At 42.4% G+C, this 20,118-nt stretch overlaps 1 protein-coding gene across 1 annotated transcript in view; it reads left to right on the top strand.

The window, feature by feature from the left end:
• The first annotated feature begins 927 nt into the window (after positions 1-927).
• The window catches only part of LOC141110427 (uncharacterized), a 42,378-nt gene continuing 23,187 nt past the window's right edge, over positions 928-20,118 (top strand). The window contains exons 1-4 of the mRNA XM_073601772.1: positions 928-1,037; positions 11,138-11,254; positions 12,686-12,835; positions 17,453-17,587. Of these exons, the coding sequence (XP_073457873.1) occupies positions 986-1,037; positions 11,138-11,254; positions 12,686-12,835; positions 17,453-17,587 (454 nt within the window). The 5' untranslated portion in view covers positions 928-985. The remainder of the gene's footprint in view (positions 1,038-11,137; positions 11,255-12,685; positions 12,836-17,452; positions 17,588-20,118) is intronic.

Raw genomic sequence — 20,118 nt, 5'->3', positions numbered from 1 at the left:
CCTGACTTGTTCGGGTCACAAGAAATGAGATAGGCCACCAGTATATCAGGTGTGATCAATTTTTTATGATTTGCACCACAACTTGTAGACTCTATAACTTTCACACAGACCAAATAATATCCACTAATTTTGGTTATTTTTACCAAAGATATGTAGCAGTATAAATTGTGGCCAAAAATTATGAAGAAAAATTAATAACTTGCAAAATTTTATCACAGAAACGAAGAAAAATGCGTTTTTTTTCTAAATTTTCGGTCTTTTTTCATTTATAGCGCAAAAAATAAAAAGCCCAGAGGTGATCAAATACCACCAAAAGAAAGCTCTATTTGTATGAAAAAAAGGACACAAAATTCATTTGGGTACAGTATTACATGACTGAGTAATTGTCATTCAAAGTGTGAGAGCGCTGAAAGCTGAAAATTGGTCTGGTCACGAAGGGGGTTTAAGTGCCCAGTTGTCAAGTGGTTAAGTTTTATACAAATGTTCAATTGTCCGTTTGTTGTATATGTGCACCTAAAAAGTCCCTCTTGTTTTATTTTTGTTTGTTTGTTTTTTGTTTTCTTCCTTGTTTCATATACATTACTATACTATCAGTGTTTGTATTTTTCATTCTTATTTTTATACTGTTGCTTATGCTCAGGGGTCTTGGGGACCACAGATCTTCGGAAAAAAAAGAAAAAAGTATCTACGCCAAAGCAACTCTCAAGGCGTGACCGCACAGCGAGATTTTGTTTAAAATAGCAAAACTGGAAAACGGGTTTGTCTCTACATAAGAATTATTCGGTCACAGACAGACACACGATCATGATGTCTTTGTGACCAGACTGGAAAAATTACTCTGCAAAGTACACAGAAGTATAGTACTGTATGTCATTTATGATAATGATGGATCTTGACGCCTCCCTCCACCCCACCCTCAGTGTAGTATATAAGAAGAGGTTTTGGAAACTGTCCTGCACTGGATGAAATCCAATATCCTTCCATCATGACAATGGCTTTAGTAGGTCTGCTGGTTCTCTTTGCGCTCGTACCTTCAGGTAAGGAATCCAATCAGCAAACATGTATTCATTTTTTCCAATGCATTAATTTTTATAGTGATTTATGGTATAAACCATAACATACGTTGTACATTTTTCAAATGCTCTATATACATGCTGAAAAACAATTTTCTCTGTATATTTGTTTGAATTGATTTTAATTAATAAGCTATCAGCTATTAACTTTCTCCCCAATGTACATATTTTGTTCAACAATCTAACTACCTGTTGGTAGCAATTTGTGACACAAACCATCCGATAATTGGTATCTTTTTCAAATTCATAAGCATGCTGTGAAAATATTTTCATGTGTGTTTTATGTTTAATTTGATATATTAAACATATCTATATATACCTATATATATAGATAGATATATCTATCTATCTATCTATCTATCTATCTATATATATATATATATATATATATATATATATATATATCTATAGATATATATATATATATATATATATATATATATATATATATATATAGATATATATATATATACAGATATATATATAGATAGATATATATAGATATATATCTATCTATATATATCTATCTATATATATATATATATATCTATATCTATATATATCTATATAGATATCTATATAGATATATATAGATATATATCTATATATCTATATATCTATATAGATATATAGATATATATCTATATAGATATATCTATATATATATCTATAAAGATATATATATATATATATATATATATATATATATATATATATATATATATATATATATATATATATAGATATATATATATATCTATCTATCTATCTATCTATATCTATATATATATATATATATATATATATATATAGTGTGTGTGTGTGTGTAAGAAAGAAATACAACAATCGGACAATTCGATGTGTGTGGGCTCCAGCGGACTTTGTTTTCTCAAAAGTTGGACGGACTTAGATTTGAAACTTGTTTAAAATTTATCCGTTGAAATTGAGTCCGGTCGAAAAGTCCGCCGTCTGTATGCTAGTTCGACGGACTAAAAAGCCACGCTAGGGCAGCTATTGGCTACTGGCTATGAACTTCCTTGTTTTAGTCCGGTCGTACGTCATCACGTACGAATTCGACGGACTTTGGTGGTTTGTGTGTAGGCAAGTCCGTTCATTCAGAAAGTCCGTCGTAAAGTACGTCGAAAAATCCGCCGGGCAAAGTCCGCCGTAAAGTCCGCTCGTGTGTACGCGGCATTACACACACGGAAGTGCTACTTATATAATTTTTTTTTTTTTGAATGGCACTTCCATGTGTTGAAAATGTATTTCTTTCTTATACACACACACACACACATATATATATATATATATATATATATATATATAAAAGTGTGTGTGTGTGTGTGTGTGTATAAGAAAGAAATACATTTCTAACACACGGAAGTGCCATTCAAAAAAAAAAAAAAAAATGTATTTAAGTAGCACTTTCGTGTGTTAGAATTGTATTTCTTTCTTACACACACACACACACACACACACACATGATGTGTGTAAAGCGCTGCGTAAATTGACAGCGCTATATAAGTGCCTGAAATAATGGTAGCCAATCCGCTTCCAACTTCAGCTTGTTCAATTAAGCTTTAACAATAAGCCCTCGCATAATTTCAAAGCCGTATTTCAGTCTGACTTCGGTGGGCGACTTGAAAGGCACCTGTGGGGGGGACTTTTGGAAATCGGTGCGGCGCCGCAAAGTTGACGTCACACCGATTTAGTAGACATGTGCAATTAGTTTCGTAACTAATTAAAATTGGGCCAAATTTTGCATCATTCGGATGCATCTGAATGTCCGAAAGAAAAAATTACCAAGTTTCAACTAATAGAAAAGAAATTATAGCAAAAATAACGAATGAATTCAACATGATGCGTTCATTGGTTAAGGGTCTAATGAAACAAAAAGGTCAACTTGGACTGTAAGATTTACTCCGATCAGCTGATTCATTTTGTGCTGGAGGTTGGATTGCTGGTAAAGTGTATTCCTGAGAAGGGTGTTGTATTGCAGAGGAGAAGAGATATCCGGGGTCCCAAACTGGCGGTCCTCCAGCTGTTGCGAAACTACAAGTCCCATGAGGTGTTACAAGGCTGACAGTTACAAGCATGGCTCCTCCCACAGGCAGAGGCATGATGGGACTTGTAGTTGTGCAACAGCTGGAGGGCCACCAGTTTGAGACCCCTGAATATTGTCCATTGTTTGGAAAGTAATTTGTTTATTGAATCCAATCACGTTGTGTGTGTACACACACAACGAAATTATGTATTTTACGAATGGAAATGGGCTGCGATTTAACATGCAATTGACCTGTCAAATTGTGCCGATGTGAACGGGGCCTAAACCTGGAAGCTAATTGGTTTGTATGCAGAGCTACACCCAATTTTGCACTCAAGTTTTAGTAAATCAACCCCATAGTGGCTTTATTTAGCGGTTTTAAAAAAATGTTTTCTACTGATGCTTAACTTCCCAATTTTATTGAGCAACTTAACCACTTGCTGACTGTTTCCTAATTTTAGACAGGAAATATGTAATGGTTTTGTACATATATTATCTGTATGCCTTTAGTCAAGCATAACAAGTTGCAGTTGACAAACCTGTGTGTGTGTGTGTGTGTACGCTAGGAATGAGCTCGAACATCTACTGTTCGCCAGTTCGCCGAACAGCGAACAATTTGGGGTGTTTGCGGCAAATTTGAAAGCCGTGGAACACCCTTTAAAAGTCTATGGGAGAAATCAAAAGTGCTAATTTTAAAGGCTAATTTGCATGGTATTGTCATAAAAAGTGTTTGGGGACCCGGGTCCTGCCCCAGGGGACATGTATCAATGCAAAAAAAAGTTTAAAAAACTGCAGTTTTTTCGGGAGCAGTGATTTTATTAATGCTTAAAGTGAAACAATAAAAGTGTAATATTCCTTTAAATTTCGTACCTGGGGGGTGTCTATAGTATGCCTGTAAATGGGCGCATGTTTCCCCTGTTTAGAACAGTCTGACAGCAAAATGACATTTCAAAGGAAAAAAAGTAATTTAAAATTAACGCGGCTATTAATGAATTGCCGGTCCGACAATACACCTAAAAGTTCATTGATAAAAACGGAATGGGATTTCCCCACAGGGGAACCCCGAACCAAAATTTAAAAAAAAATGGCATGGGGGTTCCCCTAAATTCCATACCAGGCCCTTCAGGAGCGCCCCTCCCTCCTGAACCATACCAGGCCACATGCCCTCAACATTGGGAGGGTGCTTTGTGGTCCCCCCCAAAGCACCTTGTCCCCATGTTGATGAGGACAAGGGCCTCATCCCCACAACCCTGGCCGGTGGTTGTGGGGGTCTGCGGGCAGGGGGCTTATCGAAATCTGGAAGCCCCCTTTAACAAGGGGACCCCCAGATCCCGCCCCCCCGTGTGAAATGGTAAGGGGGTACAAAAATACCCCTACCATTTCACAAAAACCTGTCAAAAATGTTAAAAATGACAAGAGACAGTTTTTGACAATTCCTTTATTTAAAGTCTTCTTCTTTCTTTCTAAAAAAAATGGCATGGGGGTCCCCCTAAATTCCATACCAGGCCCTTCAGGAGCGCCCCTCCCTCCTGAACCATACCAGGCCACATGCCCTCAACATTGGGAGGGTACTTTGTGGTCCACCCCAAAGCACCTTGTCCCCATGTTGATGGGGACAAGGGCCTCATCCCCACAACCCTTGCCCTGTGGTTGTGGGGGTCTGTGGGTTGGGGGCTTATCGGAATCTGGAAGCCCCCTTTAACAAGGGGACCCCCAGATCCCGCCCCCCTGTGTGAAATGGTAAGGGGGTACAAAAATACCCCTACCATTTCACAAAAAAACTGTCAAAAATGTTAAAAATGACAAGAGACAGTTTTTGACAATTCCTTTATTTAAAGTCTTCTTCTTTCTTCTATCTTCTTTCTTCTATCTTCCTTTGGTTTCTTCCTCCATCTTCTTCTTCCTCCGATCCTCTGCTTTTTGCTCCGGTGTTCTCGTCTGGCATCTTCCTCCATGGCGTCTTCTTCGCTCTCGGGCCGCTCTGCATCCATGATGGGAGGCTCCCTCTGTGTGACGCTAACGGGTGACCCTGCCCCCCTCTGACGCAACAGGGAACCCTATAGGGAAGTCCCCGTCGAGGCCCCGTGTGTCAGAGGGGGTGGGGTCACCGGGTGGCCCCGCCCTCCGTTATTTAAGAAGTGTCAGAAGACGAGAAGCGTCACACAGCGGGAGCCTCCCATCATGGAGGCGGAGCGGCCCGAGAGCTAAGAAGACGCCATGGAGGAAGATGCCGGACGAGAACACCGGAGCAAGAAGCAGAGGATCGGAGGAAGAAGCCGAAGGAAGATAGAAGAAGATAGAAGAAATAAGACTTTAAATAAAGGAATTGTCAAAAACTGTCTCTTGTCATTTTTAACATTTTTGACACTTTTTTGTGAAATGGTAGGGATACCCCTTACCATTTCACACAGGGGGGGGCGGGATCTGGGGGTCTACTTGTTAAAGGGAGTTTCCAGATTCCGATAAGCCCCCCGCCCGCAGACCCCCACAACCACCAGGCAAGGGTTGTGGGGATGAGGCCCTTGTCCCCATCAACATGGGAAAGGTGCTTTGGGGGGGACCCCAAAGCACCCTCCCCATGTTGAGGACATGTGGCCTGGTAGGGTTCAGGAGGGGGGCGCTCCCTCTTCTCCCCCTTTTTTCCTGCGGCCTGCCAGGTTGCATGCTTGGATAAGGGTCTGGTATGAATTTTGAAGGAGACCCCCACGCCATTTTTTTTATTATTTTGGCGTGGGGTTCCCCTTAATATCCATACCAGACCTGAAGGGCCTGGTTTGGATTTTAGGGGGCCCCCACGCCATTTTTTTAAAATTGTGGTTTGGGGTTCCCCTGTGGGGAAATCCCGTGCTGTTTTTATCAATGAACTTTTAGGTGTATTGTCGGACCAACAATTCATTAATAGCCGCGAGTAGTTTTAAATTACTTTTTTCCTTTGAAATGTCATTTTGCTGTCAGACTGTTCTAAACACGGGAAACATGCACCCCTTTACAGGCATACTTTAGACACCCCCCAGGTACGAAATTTAAAGGAATATTACACTTTTATTGTTTTACTTTAAGCATTATTAAAATCACTGCTCCCGAAAAAACGGCCATTTTAAAACTTTTTTTTGCATTGATCCATGTCCCCTGGGGCAGGACCCAGGTCCCCAAACACTTTTTATGACAATAACTTGCATATAAGCCTTTAAAATTAGCACTTTTGATTATTCATGTTCGACTCCCTTAGACTTTAACAGTGTTTGCGTGTTCGAACAAATTTTTTGCCTGTTCGCATGTTCTGGTGTGAACCGAACAGGGGGGTGTTCGGCTCAACCCTAGTGTACACCCATCACTTTTTTTTTTTTTTTGTAAACATTTTATTATATCTTTTTATGTGACAACACTGAAGAAATTACACTTTGCTGCAATGTAAAGTAGTGAGTGTACAGCTTGTATAACAGTGTAAATTTGCTGTCCCCTCAAAATAACTCAACACACAGCCATTAATGTCTAAACCGCTGGCAACAAAAGTGAGTACACCCCTAAATGAAAATGTCCAAATTGGGCCCAATTAGCCATTTTCCCTCCCCGGTGTCATGTGACTCGTTAGTGTTACAAGGTCTCAGGTGTGAATGGGGAGCAGGTGTGTTACATTTGGTGTTATCGCTTTTACTCTCTCATTCTGGTCACTGGAAGTTCAACATGGCACCTCATGCCAAAAAACTCTCTGAGGATCTGAAAAAAAGAATTTGTTGCGCTACATAAAGATGGCCTAGGCTATAAGAAGATTGCCAAGACCCTGAAAGTGAGCTGCGGCACTGTGGCCAAGACCATACAGCGGTTTAACAGGACAGGTTCCGCTCAGAACAGGCCTCGCCATGGTCGACCAAAGGAGTTGAGGTCACATGCTTAGCGTCATATCCAGAGGTTGTCTTTGGGAAATAGACGTATGAGTGCTGCCAGCATTGCTGCAGAGGTTGAAGGGGGGGGGCAGTCTGTCAGTGCTCAGACCATACGCCACAACACTGCATCAAATTGGTCTGCATTGCTGTCATCCCAGAAGGAAGCCTCTTCTAAAGATGATGCACAAGAAAGCCCGCAAACAGTTTGCTGAAGACTTATTTGGTTCAGATGGTGTCAAGCGTGTGTGGCAGCAACCAGGTGAGCAGTACAAAGACAAGTATGTCTTGCCTACAGTCAAGAATGGTGGTGGGAGTGTCATGGTGCATGAGTGCTGCCGGCACTGGGGAGCTACAGTTCATTGAGGGAACCATGAATGCCAACATGTACTGTGACTTACTGAAGCAGAGCATGATTTCTCCCCCCCCCTTCAGGAGACTGGGCCGCAGGGCAGTATTCCAAACATAATGACCCTAAACACACCTCCAAGACAACCACTGCCTTGCTAAAGAAGCTGAGGGTAAAGGTGATGGACTGGCCGGTCATGTCTCCAGACCTAAACCCTATTAAGCATCAGTGGGGCATCTTCAAATGGAAGGTGGAGGAGCACAAGGTCTATAACATCCACCAGCTCTGTTATGTCGTCATGGAGGAGTGGAAAAGGACTTCAGTGGTAACCTGTGAAGCTCTGGTGAACGCCATGCCCAAGAGGGTTAAGACAGTGCTGGAAAATAATGGTGGCCACACAAAATATTGATACTTAAATATTGATACTTGAAGCCCATCCCCCCCACAGGTAGAATCACTCCATAGGACACACTTAACCCCTTCATCGCCCCCTAGTGGTTAACGCCTTCACTGCCAGTGTCACTTTCAAAGTAATCAGTGCATTTTTATAGCACTGATCACTGTATAAATGACAATGGTCCCAAAATAGTGTCCAATGTGTCCGCCCTAATGTCGCAACCCCGATTAAAAATCGCAGTTAGCCGCCATTGCTAATAAAAAAATATATATATTAATAAAAATGCCATAAAACTATTCCCTATTTTGTAGACGCTATAACTTTTGCGCAAACCAATCAGTATACGCTTATTGCAATATTACTCCCCCCCCAAGATTGTCCCTTGACCTCACAAATGCACTTATGGAAGAATGATCAAACATTCCCATAGACACACTCCTAAACCTTGTGGACAGCCTTCCCAGAAGAGTTGAAGCTGTTATAGCTGCAAAGGGTGGGCCAACTCAAAATTGAACCCTACAGACTAATGCCCCGTACACACGGTCAGACATTGATCTGTTATTCAGACAACAAAATCCATGGATTTTTTCCGACGGATGTTGGCTCACACTTGTCTTGCATACACACGGTCACACAAAGTTGTTGGAAAATCCGATCGTTCTAAACGCGGTGACGTAAAACACGTACGTCGGGACTATAAACGGGGCAGTAGCCAATAGCTTTCGTCTCTTAATTTATTCTGAGCATGCGTGGCACTTTGTGCATCGGATTTGTGTACACACAATCGGAATTTCCGACAACGGATTTTGTTGTCGGAAAATTTTATAGCCTGCTCTCAAACTTTGTGTGTTTGAAATTCCGATGGAAAATGGGTGATGGAGCCCACACGCGGTCGGAATTTCCGACAACAAGGTCCTATCACACATTTTCCCTCGGAAAATCCGACCGTGTGTACAGGGCATAAGACTGGGATGCCAGTAAAGTTCATGTGTCTGTGTAATGGCGGGCGTCCCAATACTTTTGGTAATAGTGTATCTATGGCCATTGGTACACCACTGGTTAACAAAAAAGAATGTGGGAAATGTCTTGAAACTAGATAACTTGATGGTTTAAATAGCTTTAGCAGGGTCAACAAACTTAACAGGTTAAACAAGCCCTCCTAGAGATCCATTTTGTTTTATAAATCGTCTGAATTGTTCACAGTTCACATCTCCTACCTTTTGTGAGCTGCTGTTTTCAAAGTTTGAGTCTTTTCACACGGAGCAGTCCACCCGGGGGACTCAGCTTTGCTCACCGGGGAATCGATCTGTTAATCCCGGCAGAGCAGGCGGATGACAGGTCCATCTCCACTCACTGCAGAGACGGACAAAGTCCCACTTTCCTCTATGGGGAGATCAGATGAAAACAGACCGCCTGTCCATCCCCATCCGATCCTTCAGACGGATGGAAAATGGGGTCAACATCCATCTGGATTTCAAGGATCTGATAGCAGCGGGTGTCATTGGATATGTCGCTATTGACATTTGCCTCTCCTATAGAGACGAATGGAACGTCCATCAGGTCTGCCTGAAACTCACGCAAAAGAAGTCCTATTTATGTAAGAAATAGAAGCCTCTGGGAGAATTTGCTGCACAAGGGTGAATAGGATCAAAAAAAAAATGCAGAGCCAATAGAAACAAGTACTGTACAATTATGTATCCAAATCATTGTAATAAGCATAGTAAAATCCTCAGATGTCCATTAAGAAGTGCTCAATTCAACATCAGGTCAGCATCATGGCTAAGTGGTTAGCACTTCCACCCAGAAGCACCTGGGTCGTTGGTTCAAATCCCAACCATGGCACTACCTGCCTAGAGTTTGCATGTTCTCCCTGTGCCCTTTGTGGGTTTCCTCCCACGCTCCATAGACATAGCGCCTCGACGTACGTTTCGTTGTTTACGTCTTCAGGAAGCATACCTGGTCACTAATGAGCATGTTATTTTATAGTGGGAATAATTTGTATGTAGAGCCTAATGCGCAGCCACAGTCTCAGTTAGGGACCAATACCAAATTTGTTCTTTATTACATTGGCAAAAAAAACAAAAAAAAACAGTGTATGTTGTTGGAAAAAAATGTCCTTATCCCACACATATATGAGCAGGCACTACCCTGATGTATAGATATCTGCTTCACAATTGGATTAACACATTGTTTTAATCATAAGACTGTAGCCATTCTATATGTATGTTTTGCTGTGGATTTTTCTTTGCTATTTCCACTCAATTTATGTGTTTTTCAAATTTTTTGGGGGATTAATTATTTTTATAGACACATGTATTATAGTGGGCTGGTACATCCAGATTGATCAGCTGGCACGTATTATTCACAATTAGCGCCCCCTGGATCTAGTCATGTATTTTTTAAAATCGTAACTCGGTTTGCGAGTCTTGTCTCGCAAAACGAGCATGATTCAGGTCAAATCGTATGCAGTACCGCGTTTGGTCTGAAGTGGGGGGGGGCGCCGGAGCTGAGCGCAGCTGTTCGGAGATGCGCGGAAAGGCCCGAGGACAGCTCTGTTGACCTCGGCAAACCTCGGGAACAAAGTCTTTCTCAGGTTTGCCGAGGTGTCCTCAGGCCTTTCCGGCCATTTACGAGGCTTTCCAGCAACCTCCCTCCCACCTCTGGCCGGATGCGGTATTGCATGCCGTTGAAGTCAATGCGGAACAAATTATTTTCGTTTCCATTGACTTCAATGGGGAAACTCGCTTTAATATGCGAGTAATTTGGATTAAGAGCATACTCCTGGACCAGATTATGCTCGTAATCCAAGGTTCCACTGTATATACCGTATTTATATTTATATATGTTTTTTTTAATACTATTTTAACTGGTCATGCAACGCTGATGCAAACAAAATATTTATAATTTTCTTCACACAAATAGAGCTCTCTTTTGGTGGTATTGGATTGCAACTTTTTTTTTTTTTTTTCCATTTATCACAAAAAAAAAAATTGCTGTGATCAAATACCACCAAAAGAGCTCTATTTGTGTGAAGAGAATGATAATTGTGTGGTCATGCAAACAAAATATTTACCAGATAAAATAGTAAAAAAAAATGGCCTGGTCATAAAGGCAGTAAAACCTTCCGCAGCTGAAGAGGTTAAAGGAAATCTGTGCTTTTCCGGCTGGCCCAAACTACAGGAGGCGGAGACATTGGGGCTCCACCCACTGAGCACAGGAATTCAGCACTCCCAGAAGTTTTCAGAATCACCAAGATTTTTCAATGGGTGTTTTCTAGCAGTCAATTTAAATGTGCTTTTTTATGGTAATAAGACATTTAGATGTACTGTTTTTTTTTTTTTTTTTTTTAAATACATTTGAGCTAATTATATTTATTTTTTTTATTTTTTTCAGGGTTTTCACTTTCCTGCATTAAATGCATTCATTCTAGCAGCACCATCTGCACAGGAAGCTCAGAGACCTGCCAGTCGGGATACAGTTGCGCTACCACATTATTTGTGACAACACCAAGTATGTGAACTCAATTTATTATCTTTTAATAGTATAATCATGCTTTAATTTGTATTTATTTGTGTTTCCCTTCTGTGTGTCTCCTGTGATTACATCATTCATTTCAACATAAGACAGCCACAGCACAGCTAAGTCGGGGGGGAGGGGCAACCCAAAGAGTACCCAAATCATTTCAGGGGTCCAAAAACCACCTCTTCATCAAGGCTTGATTGAAAACAATGTGAATGGACTAGAAGTGAACTGGCCCTTTAACCCTTTCACTGCCAGATCGTGTGTGTGTGTGTGTTTCCCCCACACATGGCTAAAATGTAAATTTTGGACTGAAGATTAGTTAAACCCTATTTTATTTCTGAAAGCAGACCCCCTGGAGAATAAAATGGAGATGGTCCAAATTTTTAACCATGTCCCACCCAGCCTATAGTCAAATGTCGGGGGGGGGATGCTTTCCTATCCAGGCTGGACTTCCTGTCAGGAAATGCCGATTTAGGGGGCAGCACCGCGCTCTGTCACCGGTTGTGTCTGCTGATGACTGATCCACTTGCTGCCGGTACCATATGACCGCCGTTACGAATTGCAGCAGGTCACATGACCGTTGTACACCATGGATGGCTTCTTTTTATGTCATCCATTATGTACAATTGTGTTGCTAGCTGTGATTGGTCAGTTTGATCACATGGTACAGACGGGGCCAATCACAGCCCACCTGTACCATGTGATTAGCCTAGACCAATCACTGCTAATCACAAAAAAACTGAGTAAAGTGCTTGCTTATAGCAGTAAATTACAAAATGTGTTACCACTTAAGGACCGGAAGGCCATTTTTTGCAATTACGGCACTGCGTTATTTTAACTGACAGTTGTGCGACTAAGGGGCCCCATCAGGGTTGCCAGCCTCAATAAAACCAGGGACAGTATAAAAAAATATGTGTTTTTTAAAAATCCCAAGATTATAGCTGCCCCGCTTCTCCAGTACCTTTTCAGTGTGTGTATGTGTATTCTGGGTGTGTATTCTGTGTGTGTATATTGTGTGTCTGTGTGTGTATACTGTATGTGTGTGTGTGTGTATACTGTGTGGCCCCATAATCTCCTATTGCCTGGGGGCCCCATAATCTCCTATTGCCTGGGGGCCCCATAATCTCCTATTGCCTGGGGGCCCCATAATCTCCTATTGCCTGGGGGCCCTATAATCTTCTCCTATTGCCCGGGGGCCCCATGAGTTGTCAGTCCGCCCCTTGGTGCTAGGGAATATAATCTTCAAAAGTTCGCAAGCAAGTTCAAAGGCACGTTGTACTGTAAGTAAAAAAAAAATACTTGCTGTTATTGGCATTTTTTTATAGTCAGCGGCAGTCTCTTTAAAGTCATTACATAACTATTTTTTCTATCATGGGTGCATTGCTGACCAACTAATATTCACAAACTATTTGTATTCAGGTTCAGGCAGCGCGACTTCAACTCTCACACGAGGATGTTCCCCCAACAACCAATGCAACATCACTGGAAGTCTAACCTTTACAGGCGGCAGGGTCGCAATCTCAACCGCGTGCTGTAACACCGACAACTGTGCGTCCGCCATACCGTCTGGTAAGTACATTCCTAAATTTTCTTTCTTTACCATAGGTGTCACAGTTGCATAGCTGGTAAGGTTGAACAAAGACCCCAGTCTAGCCAGTCTATCTACGCCCCATGAAATTTTTTTTTCCCAGCATCGTGTGTAATATATCATTTTATGTTTTTTTTTTTTTGCGCAAAAAATAAAAACCACAGAGGTGATCAAATACCTCCCAAAAAAAAGCTCTATTTGTGGGGGAAAATATTATAAATTTCATTCGGGTACAGTATAGCATGACCGCGCAATTGCCATTCAAAGAGTGACAGCGCTGACAGCTGATAATTGGCCAGGGCAGGAAGGAAGTAAAAGTGCTCTGTATTGAAGTGGTTAAATTAACCGCTTACCGACCAGCCGCCGTCATTTTACTTTTAAAGCTACGAGCCGTCGTAGATATACGTGGGATAAAAATAACGAATGCCGCATCTAAACGAATGGAACGCAACAAATTACTTTTTGTTATTAATTTGTTCCCTTCCATGTGTTTAGATCCAGCGTTCGTTATTTCGGATAATTCGTAACTTCAGATAAATTCGTATTCATTACGTTCACTAACAGCCAAATTTTAAAAGGAAATTCCAATACCTATAATTTAAAAGTTTAGTAATAGTTGAGTTATTAGTTAGTTGTTTCAGATTTTCATTCTTATGTCTGAGTTTTGGATTTCAAATTTACGCAAAAAACGAAAACTAACGAGTTTTCGTCAGTGCACGTGTCTAGAAACCAAACAGGTGCGCTAAGAACTTACTAAGATTACTACATCCATCTTTTGCTGCCCCTTTACGATCCAATCACAGGCTCAGAGCAGGCAGGTGACCTAGCTATATGGCTTAAAGTGACTGGGTTATTTTACAAGGTGATAATTTACATTTAGTTCACAATAGAAATGAAAGGAAGAACAGGTGTGTGGACATGCATACACTTTTTTTTTTTTTTTTTGTGTGTATGTATAAACATTTCCTCTGTTCTCAGCTACATAAGAGCTGGGGGGAGAAGCAGCAGCACACTGAACTTCCCAGTGAATGGCTATGCTGGTAGGAGGGGGGGCATAAGAAGCTCAGATTTGGGGGGGAAGAGAAATGGTAGGACACTAGTCTTCTGGCTGTGCCGGGAGGGGGGCGTGTTAAGACCAGTCTGATAATTGGAGGAGAATAGAGTTCCCGGCACAGCTAGAGAACTGACCATGGTGTGCGCTCCTGCTTAGTGTGGTCAGTTTTTAATAGGAAAGCAGAGGGACATAGTGTCACTTACCTTTCTAGCAGTCCAGGGTCCTTTCACAACATCATGCAGAGGCCAGAGCTCCTCCCCCTTTACGGTCACATGACCTGTCTTCCTGACCTCTTCATTTTCTCCTAAGCTGAACAGCAGGCTGCGGAGGCGGCTGTGGAGCCAGCCGTGGTGAGCGGGCCGGCGCAAGGAGCAGCCCAGCTGCTTTGAGAGTGGGGACCTGGGACTCTGCCAAAAAGAAATACGGTCATCTCTGTGGAGCCGGCAGCAGAAAGACGCAGCGGCGGATGAGAGTGGGGAGAAGTGACATGCGGCCCCCGGCCCACCGGGCACATGCTCAGTGTGCCCTATGGCCAGTCCGGGCCTGGACACGAACATGAAAAATCTAAAGTGCTAATTTTAAAGGCTTCTATGCAAGTTATTGCCATAAAGTGTTTGGGGATGTTTAAAGCATGTACCCGACACTGTGGTCGAATAGTTTGGGGGACTCCTCCGTGCATGATGGTGGGGCTAGGGAAGGAGTGACTGTGGACAAGGAGCCGGTGGAATAGGCCGCTTTGGCAGGCAAAATACTCTGAGCCTGGGTGACAGAGGATGAGGAGGATGAGGACGGCTTTGTTATCCACTCCACCAACTCTTCTGCATGTTCTGGCTCAATAACACGGCCAGCAGCAGAAAAAAAGGACAAGCGTGCCCCACAACCACCTGCAGAGGATGCACCATGTCCACGACCAGCACTGTTGACTGTAGACACAGAGGCTGCTTGCCCTCTTTTAGTGGCCTGTGAGCGTCTGCCTCTCCTTGGTGGCCTACCGGACATGATGTGTATATTTTGTTTTGCAACACCACACTACACTGTATTAGATACTGTGTACACCACCTGCACAGTACCGTGTTTCCCCGAAAATAAGCCCGGGTCTTATATTAATTTTGACAACAAAAGACACAGTAGGGCTTATTTTCGGGGTAGGTCTTATCATGCCATGTGCTGCCTCTCTCCCTCCCTGCCTGTCACGAATCCCCTGTGTAAAAGTGCTTGTAGAATGTTGGTATCACACAATGCAAAACTGCTGCATGCTGAGATGTAGTGCCACGTACCTTCTTTCGCTTGTGTCGCGCCGGAGGTCTGCAGAGGAAGGGGAGCCCGAGATCCCCCGCTGACATCTCGGAGAGGGAGAGATTAGCTGAGTGCATCTCGTCACTTCCTTAGCCTGCTGAACCTATCCTCCCTGCTCTGAGCACTGTGTGCGGGGGGGGGGGGCGAAATCCCCTGCTGACAGCTGGGAGGAGAGGAGCAGATCAGCAGAGCGGCTGTATTCCAAAGGTACTTGGCACAATTGACACACACAGTCTACACTGTTCACACAAGCACTGTACACTAGGGCTTATTTTCAGGGTAGGGCTTACATTGCAGCCCTTCCCGAAAATCGAAGTAGGTCTTATTTTCGGGGTAGGTCTTATTTTTGGGGTAGGTCTTATTTTCGGGGAAACACGGTATTGACAACGGTACGGTATTGTACTACGGCTGTACTGTATACACCACCAGAAGTGTAGTCGAAACTGTACACACTGTATTAAATACTGTGTACACTGCCTGAGGTGTATTAGAAACAGTGCTACACTGAATGTATATATGTGTGTGTGTGTATATATATATATATATATATATATATATAATATATTATGCTCAAATACACTGCCACTAACTGAATAACCTGCCTAATCTGAATCGAGCTATCTCTCTGTCCACACCAACAACACTACACACGGCCGCCGTGTAAGCAGCCTTATATAGTGTGGGGCGTGGACTTGCCCCCCCTGAGCCATAATTGGCCAAAGCATGCAGGTCAGGTGATCAGTGCATTATGAGGCATTCCGCGGCGCTCAAATTTGCCACGCACGCCCCATAATGTTCTGTGAACACCCGATGTTCGTGTCGAACGTCAAGCTCCTCCCTATCCCACAGTATATATCTGGTCTCCCACAGTACACAGAACATAGCAAACTGAGCATGTGCAAGCTGACTCCACTAACGTTGTCTTATCCAGACAAGTTTTGGGGATAATGCAAGAAGGGGGGGGGGATCTGTGCATACAGGATCAAACAGCCTTTTTACACAATGCAGAGGATTAACCCCTTAGGCTCCACAGTGAGTATAACAAGCATGCTTTACTGCATATACAGTCTGATTTTACTGTTGTGGGTTTAGTAACAGTTTAACTTATTTAATGCATCTCTATATCATGCTTTTTTTTTTTTTTTTTTGCTTTTTTTCTATGCTCATTTGCTGGGAAGGATAGATAGCTTGTGTATATTGTATGCTTATTTTTTAATACTATGTATGTTGTGTATTTTCCTGAAGTTGTTAGTAGTTTGTAACGCTTTCTTGTTTAGCACAATAATATACTGCACAGGCTTTTATGCTTTACCGCAAAGCAATATTAAAAGGCAAAGCAAAACGGCAAAGTGCAACATACCATAAATATCTCAAACATATATAACTTATGGAAAGTTTCACTTTTTATTCTTTTGCACATTAGCCCTGAGGAAGGCTTTGCCCACAAAAAGCAGTGGCTGTATTTGAAATGTATGTTGGTTAAGATCAAAAACTCCTGAGTCTTATGAACGTTTTCACAAAGTGCTGCTGAATACCCACCCTGCAGGTTTTGCATGTGATTGTAAAGATTACCCAAAGTGAGATTTCACCAGTCACTAAGCTCTGGGGACAATTCCCATGCAAAGTGAACAGCCTATTGGCCTTTTAGTAAACCAACCCCTTGCAGGATCCACAGGATTTTTCAGTATTTATGGAAAATGCTGTTAGCATGAAAAAGAAAAGAATATTAATGAAGCCACATCTAAGGACCAGTAAGCTGAAATAAATATATAACATTTGCATACAGTGGCGGGACAAGGTCATCTACAGCCCAAAACAAACTGCGCCGCCCCCCCCAGATGTATGAGCATTTTGTGTTCGCAACAATCCTAGCATACAGTAAATGCTCTTCCCCATCCCAACACATTTTCCCTCCTAGAACAATTCTTACCTCCTGCTGCCCCCAAATACTCCCCCAACGCAAATCTCTTGGCAGCACCCCCCCCCCTCACATGATACCACAGGGCCCAGGGCAGCTGCCCCTTCTGCCCCCCCCCCGTCCCGGCCCTGTTTGCATATGTAGGTTTTAGTTATAATTGATGGATCTCTCAGGTAACAGACTATTTTAGTTGATTTGTAGTTTTAAATATCTATAGCCAAATAAGACTTTTCAAATGTGAAACCAGAAATAAAACTATTGTATATTCTGCCTTCTGTGTCACCATAAAGTCAAATTGTGACCATTGCAAATTTTTTTTTTTTTCTGCAGTGCCAACAGTTAATAGCACCTTAAACAATCTGCGGTGTTTTACCTGTGCCTCAAGTGACAATTGTAGCTCCTCGAACACCCTGCAGTGCACAGGCCTTGAGACCCAATGCGGACGACTGTCTACGTCTACTACAGGTACATTCTATGTTATTGTGACATGCAGAAGCATGCCTTGGCTTCCAGGAGAATAATATGATGTTGTATAATGACATTGATGAGAATCTGTCTTCTGGGCACATGGGGCTGACGTTGACCCCTCTTTAAATAAAAAAAAAAATAAAGTTGGACTTTAAAATAAGATTAGAAAAAAAGGTCAAAGATGGGATTTTCCAAATGCCTGCCAACACAGCAGCAAGCTCATCAAGAATCTTGAAAGTTGGGATTTTCTCCAAATGCAATTTTTTTGGGGAACAACACTTTAATGAAATAAAAATATTATATATATATATATATATATATATATATATATATATATATATATATATATATATATACACGCAGTGGGTCAAAAAAGTATTTAGTCAGCCACCAATTGTGCAAGTTCTCCCACTTAAAAAGATGAGAGAGGCCTGTAATTGTCATCATAGATATACCTCAACTATGAGAGACAAAATGTGGAAACAAATCCAGACAATCACATTGTCTGATTTTTGAAAGAATTTATTTGCAAATTATGGTGGAAAATAAGTATTTGGTCACCTACAAACAAGCAAGATTTCTGGCTCTCACAGACCTGTATCTTCTTCTTTAAGAGGCTCCTCTGTCCTCCACTCATTACCTGTATTAATGGCACCTGTTTGAACTTGTTATCAGTATAAAAGACACCTGTCCACAACCTCAAACAGTCACACTCCAAACTCCACTATGGTGAAGACCAAAGAGCTGTCGAAGGACACCACAAACAAAATTATAGGCCTGCACTAGGCTGGGAAGACTGAATCTGCAATAGTCAAGCAGCTTGGTGTGAAGAAATCAACTGTGGGAGCAATAATTAGAAAATGGAAGACATACAAGACCACTGATAATCTCCCTCAATCTGGGGCTCCACGCAAGATCTCACCCCGCGGGGTCAAAATGATCACAAGAACGGTGAGCAAAAGTCCCAGAACCACACGGGGGGACCTAGTGAATGACCTGCAGAGAGCTGGGACCAACGTAACAAAGGCTACCATCAGTAACACACTACGCCGCCAGGGACTCAGATCCTGCAGTGCCAGACGTGTCCCCCTGCTTAAGCCAGTACATATCCGAGCCCGTCTGAGGTTTGCTAGAGAGCATTTGGATGATCCAGAAGAGGATTGGGAGAATGTCATATGGTCAGATGAAACCAAAGTATAACTGTTTGGTAGAAACACAACTCGTCCTGTTTGGAGGAGAGAGAATGCTGAGTTCAGGGGCGGACTGACCATTGAGCCACTCGGGCACTGCCCGAGGGCCCTGGGCCACTAGGGGGCCCTATCAGGGTTGCCAGCCTCAGTAAAACTAGGGACAGTATGGACCAGGGACAGCAAATAGACAGTATGGACCAGGGACAGCCAATAGAAACAATGTCTGTGTATACTGTGTGTGTGTATACTATGTGGCCCCATAATCTCTGATTGCCTGGGGGCCCCAAAATATCCTATTGCCCGGGGGCCCCATAATCTCCTATTGCCCGGGGGCCCCATGAGTTGTCAGTCTGCCCCTGCCTGAGTTGCAACCAAAGAACACCATACCTACTGTGAAGCATGGGGGTGGCAACATCATGCTTTGGGGCTGTTTCTCTGCAAAGGGAACAGGACGACTGATCCGTGTACATGAAAGAATGAATGGGGCCATGTATCATGAGATTTTGAGTGCAAACCTCCTCCCATCAGCAAGGACATTGAAGATGAAACGTGGCTGGGTCTTTCAGCATGACAATGATCCCAAACACACCACCCGGGCAATGAAGGAGTGGCTTCGTAAGAAGCATTTCAAGGTCCTGGAGTGGCCTAGCCTGTCTCCAGATCTCAACCCCATAGAAAACCTTTGGAGGGAGTTGAAAGTCTGTGTTGCCCAGCGACAGCCCCAAAACATCACTGCTCTAGAGGAGATCTGCATGGAGGAATGGGCCAACATACCAGCAACAGTGTGTGACAACCTTGTGAAGACTTACAGAAAACGTTTGACCTCTGTCATTGCCAACAAAGGATATATAACAAAGTATTGAGATGAACTTTTGATATTGACAAAATACTTATTTTCCACCATAATTTGCAAATTCTTTCAAAAATCAGACAATGTGGTTGTCTGGATTTGTATCCACATTTTGTCTCTCGTAGTTGAGGTATACCTATGATGACAATTACAGGCCTCTCTCATCTTTTTAAGTGGGAGAACTTGCACAATTGGTGGCTGACTAAATACTTTTTTGCCCCACTGTGTGTATGTATATGTGTGTATGTTTATGTGTGTATGTTTGTGTGTGTGTGTGTGTGTGTGTGTGTGTGTGTGTATGTATGTATATATATATATATATATATATATATATATATATATATATATATATATATATATATATATATATATATATATATATATTTATATATAATGTGTATGTAGCAATAACACTCACGGTGGAGCTGCTGGTTTAAAACGGGCTGTTACCGTCACCTTTGTTACCTCAATTTCACCAGAACCAGGTC

This window comes from Aquarana catesbeiana, linkage group LG10 (assembly GCF_042186555.1).
Source record: "Aquarana catesbeiana isolate 2022-GZ linkage group LG10, ASM4218655v1, whole genome shotgun sequence".
Taxonomy (NCBI): Eukaryota; Metazoa; Chordata; class Amphibia; order Anura; family Ranidae; genus Aquarana; species Aquarana catesbeiana.
This window is presented reverse-complemented; position numbering and strand designations above follow the sequence as displayed.